Consider the following 6,727-nt stretch of genomic DNA (forward strand, 5'->3'; position numbering starts at 1 on the left):
GCTCGTGCAGCTGCACCATCGCAGGCGTACGCTTGCCCTCTCTCCCGCCGCTACGCTTGCTACTTCTGCTGCTGGTGGGGGCGGTGGTGTCAGCGGCAGCGGGGCAACGGCGGCGCACAAGTCCGTGCCACAGCCCCGCATACTCCTCTACGGTGCTGCTGCCGTCAGCGGTGCTGAGCGTAGCCACCACCTCGTCAAACTGACCACCAAAAAAACCCTTGCGAAGAAAGGCAACCGTTGCGTGTGCGGGAGAGCAGAGGTCCTGTAACTGCACGACACCGCCCAATTCAAGCCGTGGAGTGCCCGCCACAACACCCGACGCGTACGCGTTGGGTAACGTAAAGCTGCACGACCAACCAGTGCGTGGAAACCGCACCACCACCGACGAGCAGCTCACGCTTGCCACACAGTTGAGCGAGAGCATCTTGCTGCGCGGAAGAAACACACCCTCAGCCACTATGAGGTCAGGGAGCTCGGCGTAGAAGGCGCTTACAGGGGGTCGATGGCAAACCTGCTCTGCGAGGAAGCGCATGCACGGCAAGCCATTCGATAATGCTGGTCTTGCTGTTGATGTTGCCACCTCCAGAGCCACCGCTGCCGCCGCTCCCTCCCCCTCCTCATCCCCATCTTGGCGTTGCTTCTGAGGCTGAGGCTGAGGCTGCGGCTGCAGCCGCGACGCACAGACGGGCGCAGGGCACTTGCATTGAAACACCTCGCCAAGGATCGGGTTGTACGGCTTGCGTGCCACTCCCTTAGGTCGCCAGCTGTACGCGGCGACAAACCACCGCAGCATCACCCGCATTCGGTCCACGGAATCCTGCACTTCTCCCAGTGCAAGCGGCAGGAGGAGGTCCCAGCAGACAAACATGTCGGAGAACATCTCCAGCAAAGAGCGGCTCTCCAAGATGTGGACCGGTAGTGTAATAGAGCTGAGAGACCGCCCAACTTTTATTGATTTCATCACCTGAAATATGATAGCACCCTCAAATTTTAACGATTTCGCCAATACTTCGAAGGAGTTGTTAGTATTGTCATCAAGCGGATCGCACTCGACACGTTCTACTGCACTCAGTGGCATCACAGGCTGTGTGCAGTCACCGCAGCTGCCGCTATTATCGACTTCATTCACATACAACCCCGCCTCGTCCTCTTCAGAAACAGCACTCCAAAAACTTGATCGCCGCGTTGTCGCACCACGCGTACCTGTTGATGAAACTACTACTCCTCCAACGTTCGCTGGTGTAGAGCACATGCTGTAAAAGTCCGTGTCCACCGGTGGCGATTCCCCTGCACCCGTGGAGAGAGACATGTTGCCGAAGAGCCCACGCACAAACCCCGTTGCGCGGGAGCCGGTCTCTGCAGGAAACTGAAGCACGGAGTTTAGCTTTTGCATGTAGCGGTAACGTCGACTAAGTAAGTATTCCTCTAGCAAATGACTTTTAGAACCCGGCTCCTCGCCGTCGTCAGCTGCACTAGTGTCGCTGTCCCAGTGGCCAATGTCCGTCTCACCACCCATGGCGCCACCACCGTAGCTGATGTGCGGCATAACGCCTTGCCGCCGCAACTCTGCCGCAAAGCCGTAGTAGAGCTGCTCGACCGCCACTTGGAGCCGGTCGACTTCATTCACGCTGAATGCAGGGAGGCGCTCCAGCCGCCTGAAGCTGGCGGGGTCACCAGTCACAACGAGCGCGTCCTCTGTGAGCAGCAGCGAGAGCTCCCTGATGCGTGCACCCACCATGCACTCCATCAGCAGCACCAGTGCAACAGTCTCAGCAGCCATCACGGCGCCTATCACGTACAAGTTGGCGTGGGGCACACCGTGGATGTGCTGCGGCAGAAAAATAATGGCACACATCAAGGCGCCCATCATCGCGAGCGTCACCACAGTGATGAGCAGCCACAACGGAATCATGGATGTGTTCGGCACGCCGCTCCCCGCCATCGTAACAGGATGGATTCCACTCCAGTGTGTACGCGGCTCCCACGCCGCTTCGCCTTCCACCTCCTCTTCGTGCTGCTTTTGCTGCTGGCGTTGGCCGGGTCCAAGCAGGCACAGCCAAAGCTGTGCGTACAAGAGGGAAAGAAGAGAAGAAATACCAAAAAGAAAGAGGGTGTACAAAGACAAGGTCACACACACACACACATAGGGTGTCAATTCCACCTGGGAATGTGAGGGGAACAATGTCATCCTCCTCTCGCCTCCTTCCTCCATTACACACAGAACTCAATAAAGACGCCTCACGCTGTCACTGTACGTGGAGGGAACTTCGCCGCAAGATCAGTGTTAAAGCAGCCCACGAAACAGCGCGCCGGAACCCGGTCGCTGCCATCAAAGTCAGCCAAATCAAAGTCACAGCGGTCAAACACCACGCATGTGGAGCCCGCCTTTGTTACAGCAGCTGTTGATGCCTCGCTTGCTGCAACGCGCATCGCGATGCTGGCAAAGCGAAACGAGCACCCCACGAAACGAACATTGCCGGTGCAGCGCAGCTCCTTCAGCACGCAGCCATCGAAACAGCACTGGGTGAACACCGTATTGTGGAAGATAGATGCGTAGAAGAGGCTGCGGGAGAAGTCCACTCCTGTCGCGCGCACCGACAGAAACGACAGCGTCGAGAAGTCGCACTGGCTCAGGCACTTCTGCTCAATGCACACACCGCGCAGGGTTCCGTCGGGGAGGACCGCCTTTACGTCGGTGCCGCGCAGCAGCAACTCCGAGACGGCGCGATTCGCGACGGTCGCCTCACTCGTCATGACGGCACACAACGCTGCGGCGAGCGCAGTCGACGCATTGCCCGAATCGCCACACGCCACAACGCTTCGCATGGCGTGGGCGAACGAAGACATTCCACCACTCGAAACGTTTTCAGATTGCAGCTGATGCCCCTGTTTTAATTCGTCGTGGTGCAGTTCTTGTTGAGGCAGCGGGTCGAGAGCGGCATCCATGCAGTCCTCTGATGACAACTGCGTTTGCCACGACTCTGTGTCATCGTTCAGGCCCATCAAGTTGCCACCGCTGGTGCTGCTACTAATTTCCGGCAAGGGCACAGACAGGGCGTTGGCCTCATCCCGGAAGAGGGCCCCCGAGAGCTGCGCGAGCAACTGCGCCTCCTCCTCTGAAACGCCACTCCCTGAGGCCCCGGAGGAGCTCGCCGTTACCGCAGTGTGAAGCCAGCGATAATAGCAACAGCAGCGCACCACCTGTCTTCGCGAAGAAGAAGAAGAAGCAACAGCAAAGGCGGCAGCAACGCGCCTCATTTTGTTTTGTCCTCTTTCGTGTATTTAATGTTCTGCTTACTTCCGTCCCAGTCCTCTGTGTCCAGGCGAGTTGCGGTCGGGAGAGGCCACAGGACAGCAGTGCCGCCCCTCACACTTCCCCTACGCGGGAGTCACAGCTCTTAAGAGCGGGCGATGAGGAGAGAGAGATAAAGAGAGAATAGGGGGGGGGACACGCACACGCAAGAGAAAACATGGGAAGAAGAGCAACAGAAAAAAAAAGACACGCCGCCAGTGGAGGGGAGATGGGCGGGATCAGAGAACAAAAGTTTCAAACACTAAATAATATATATTGAGTGTTAAATTACCTCACCACACGTGTGTTTGTGAAAAGGGCAGAGTCTCTTCAATCAAACACAATGATGGAGAAGCACTGCAAGAATCTTTTCGTTGTTGTTGTGGTGGTTTTTTTTTTTGGTCCAAGGGGCGTTTGAGGCGTCGCATTGGACTCTAAAGCAGACTCCTCGCAGAACGCACAGACACACACACACACACACAGACAAGTCCTGCGCAGTAAAAACACACCGAATCATGCATATGTATCAACATGTTGGTACGCTGTGTGTGTGTGTGTGTGTGTGTGTGATTTGCTTGGGGCGGAGCACAGGCGCAGACATCTTAAGATCCGCGGGTCCCAACGCCGTCTCACCAAGTGAGGAGAGGAGACAGAAGGTGCGCGGGACAGATATGGGCCAACAGGCAGACAAGAATGAAAGGATGAATGATCGATTGTTCGATTCATTGCTTCGAGTGAATTGAAATGAGAACAATAATGAAAATACACAGGCAACGAAATCAGATAAAAACAACAACTCCCATTCCTTCACGGATACCTTCAGCCCTCCCTTCTGTACACACGCACGCCCCCTGAAACACACATGCACACACGCACGCACATAAACGGGAGAGACAGAAGGGCAGTCAGGCAGATAGAAAGAGCATGATACGTGGTATTCCCAATAATGCGAATCGTCGTACTAGAAGAACACAGCCGCGACACATGCTGTTGCCGAGAGCTTGACCACTGAGCATTACGCACACACACACACACACACACACACACACTCACTTACACGTAAGAGGAAGCGCCAGGTGACCTACCATACCTCTCGCCCAGAAGTAAATTACTCACCACGCACGAACTCGGCGGCGCGGCGCAGCGGTGTGATGCGCACCTTTGTGAAGGGCATCATCTCACCGTCCGACATGATGTTCCCTTCGAGCGCCTCCAACTCAAGCGCTCGCGCCTTGATATAGCTTACAAACGGCAGCTCCACGTGGTTTCCCGACTCCAGCTTAGTAAAGAACTTGAGGAACTCCATGCGCCCGTACTTGAAATCTCCTTCCTTATTGAACACGATATCAATGGCGCCATCGCTCATGTGAGCACGGGGTGCCATTACGACATCTCTCGCGACACTACGGATGTTGCTGATGAATACATTGTAGTGGCTTCCGTCGAGCGTCACCCACGGCAGGTTCGGGTCGTCAAAGTCGTCGTGATGATGCTCCTGATGATGCTCCGAAGACAACGGGAACTCACCACCTGGCGCAGCTTCCTGAGAAACTTGTGGCACATTCTGCTCAGAGGCAGTAGTAGTCACATTGCCTTTGAAATTGGTGTGAAGTTGACAATGGGTGCATGTACTCCGCGTTGTGCAGGGTGGGAGCTCCACTTCGCTTGGAATCGATTCGTGCCCTTGGACTTTCTGCAGCTGCTGCCCATGTTTCCCCCGCCATGGCAAGTAGCGAAGCCGCAGACGATAGGAACGCAACCCTCGGCAGAAGACGTAAGATGCATAGGCAGTGAACCGAGTGCTTCCCATCCAGCGTAATGACTCTGACCCACGGTCAATTTCATTCACTACGCCAAAAGAAGTTGTCATGAAGGCGATTCGCTCAGCAACGTCAGGAACCGTTGATTCACCATCAACGCGATACGACTTTGCATTACCGGCCGTGTCGGGGAGGACCAAGTGGGTAAATGGTTCGGAATTTTCATTATTTGTTTTCTTGCTCTTGCCGCTGCTGTTCTTTCTTTTGTTAGCCTTCGTACCCTTCTGTTGTATCACGTATTGCATGCGCATGAGATCCTTCACACACGTGTCGAGGTGCACGAGAGCAAGGATGCTCTCTGCCACAGTGACGACGTTGAGGGTCTTTGCCATTCCACATCCACTCCCAGCAGGAATAGTAGCGATGAGTGGCATCGGCGTCAACTCCTCGGAGGAACTTAACACGTCAAGTTCAAGATCCGACTGCCTTCGCGGTGACTTACCCACGCTGTCTGCGTGGGAGTCTGTCTCGCCGTTCTTTTCGTCAGCTTCCTTCGGTTGGCTGGTGCTTTCTTCCTCCATTCCTCCTTCTTTCGGCCCCTCGTCTTGTCGCTGTTTCACTGCGTGATCCACCTTGGCCTGCATGGAGCTCCTGCCCAAAGCAGCATGTTTGCGCCGGTAGAACCCATTCACCGCCTCGTGAATCATACCGTCGCCGCCGACACACACGATGACATCGCGACCCGTCACACTGTTGGCAGTGTCTGCAATGTAATCCTCACAGTGGTGGGCGCGATCCGTGACAATCACCTCCAGCTCATGACGGGAGAAGCGCAACACCGGCATTACGTGCCGCTTGCATATCTTTATCGCATCCCCGACGCCTGACTTGGGGCTTACAAAAAACCGCAACTTCCGCTCCCCACCATGGTACACATCGCGGAGGATTGTCTGCACGACGCCCCGTGTCTCGCGCTGGCTCTCGAGGTCCGGCATCGACACAAACTCAATGGTTGAGAGTGACTTCGGCGTGCCAGTGGTCTTGCGCAGGTAGTGTAGGAAGTACAACTTACCACTGACACCAGAAGCCCTGCTGCTCTCGTTGTTGTTGTTGCCGCTGCCAAGACTTCCCGCCAACCGTCCCAGCGCTGCGGGCTGCCCTGTGCTGGTAGTGTGTGAGTGAAATCCACCGGTTAAAGAAGACTTTGAGACGGCACAAGAGTCTGGATGGACCGTCTCGCTCGCGTACATAGGCGGGATTCTCTGCGAGTTGCTCGCCGTGTCCTTTGTGCTTGCCGTGAGGAGTCCGCTCTGTCGTTCTTCCTCGTTGCAGCGGCGCAGCTGCCGCAGGAGTCGCTCGTCGGCAGTCTCCACGTTGACGACAGACCACATTGGAATGTTCAGGATGGTGACGACACCCCCACTGCGGTCCCTGTGCTGCAGAATGACGCGCCTGCGCTTTGGGCTATACGCCAGCGTCGCGTCCTTGCCGCGGTACCGCACCCGCGTCACGGATTCGTCCGCGTGGCCCCCAGCGTCGCTGCCGGCGTGGTGCTTCTTCGCCTTGGTGTTGGTCATCGCCGTCCGCAACGCAATCGCAGCCACCGAGATACCGAGAGGGACTGGGTGTAAGGCCTCTTTCCCTGATATTCGCTTTTTGTTCCTTTTTTTTTTTT

General features: G+C 56.0%; 3 protein-coding genes across 3 annotated transcripts; all 3 read right to left on the minus strand.

The window, feature by feature from the left end:
• On the minus strand, window positions 1–2,188 carry DQ04_09191000 (putative oxysterol-binding protein; the record flags this gene model as incomplete). Its single annotated transcript, XM_009315847.1, has 1 exon — window positions 1–2,188. A coding segment is annotated over one exon (2,188 nt), but the record flags the coding sequence as incomplete, so codon positions are not given.
• Window positions 2,189–2,238: 50 nt separating this feature from the next.
• Window positions 2,239–3,258, minus strand: DQ04_09191010 (hypothetical protein; the record flags this gene model as incomplete). Its single annotated transcript, XM_009315848.1, has 1 exon — window positions 2,239–3,258. One exon carries the CDS (start codon window positions 3,256–3,258, stop codon window positions 2,239–2,241), a length of 1,020 nt encoding a protein of 339 aa, XP_009314123.1.
• Window positions 3,259–4,400: 1,142 nt separating this feature from the next.
• DQ04_09191020 (putative sphingosine kinase A, B) lies at window positions 4,401–6,629 on the minus strand (the record flags this gene model as incomplete). The annotated part of the gene is made up of 1 exon (XM_009315849.1): window positions 4,401–6,629. The coding sequence occupies one exon, from the start codon at window positions 6,627–6,629 to the stop codon at window positions 4,401–4,403; it is 2,229 nt and encodes a 742-aa protein (XP_009314124.1).
• Between the last annotated feature and the right edge of the window lie 98 nt (window positions 6,630–6,727).

The sequence above is a fragment of the Trypanosoma grayi genome (assembly GCF_000691245.1).
Source record: "Trypanosoma grayi strain ANR4 Tgr_919_V1, whole genome shotgun sequence".
Classification (NCBI taxonomy): Eukaryota; Euglenozoa; class Kinetoplastea; order Trypanosomatida; family Trypanosomatidae; genus Trypanosoma; species Trypanosoma grayi.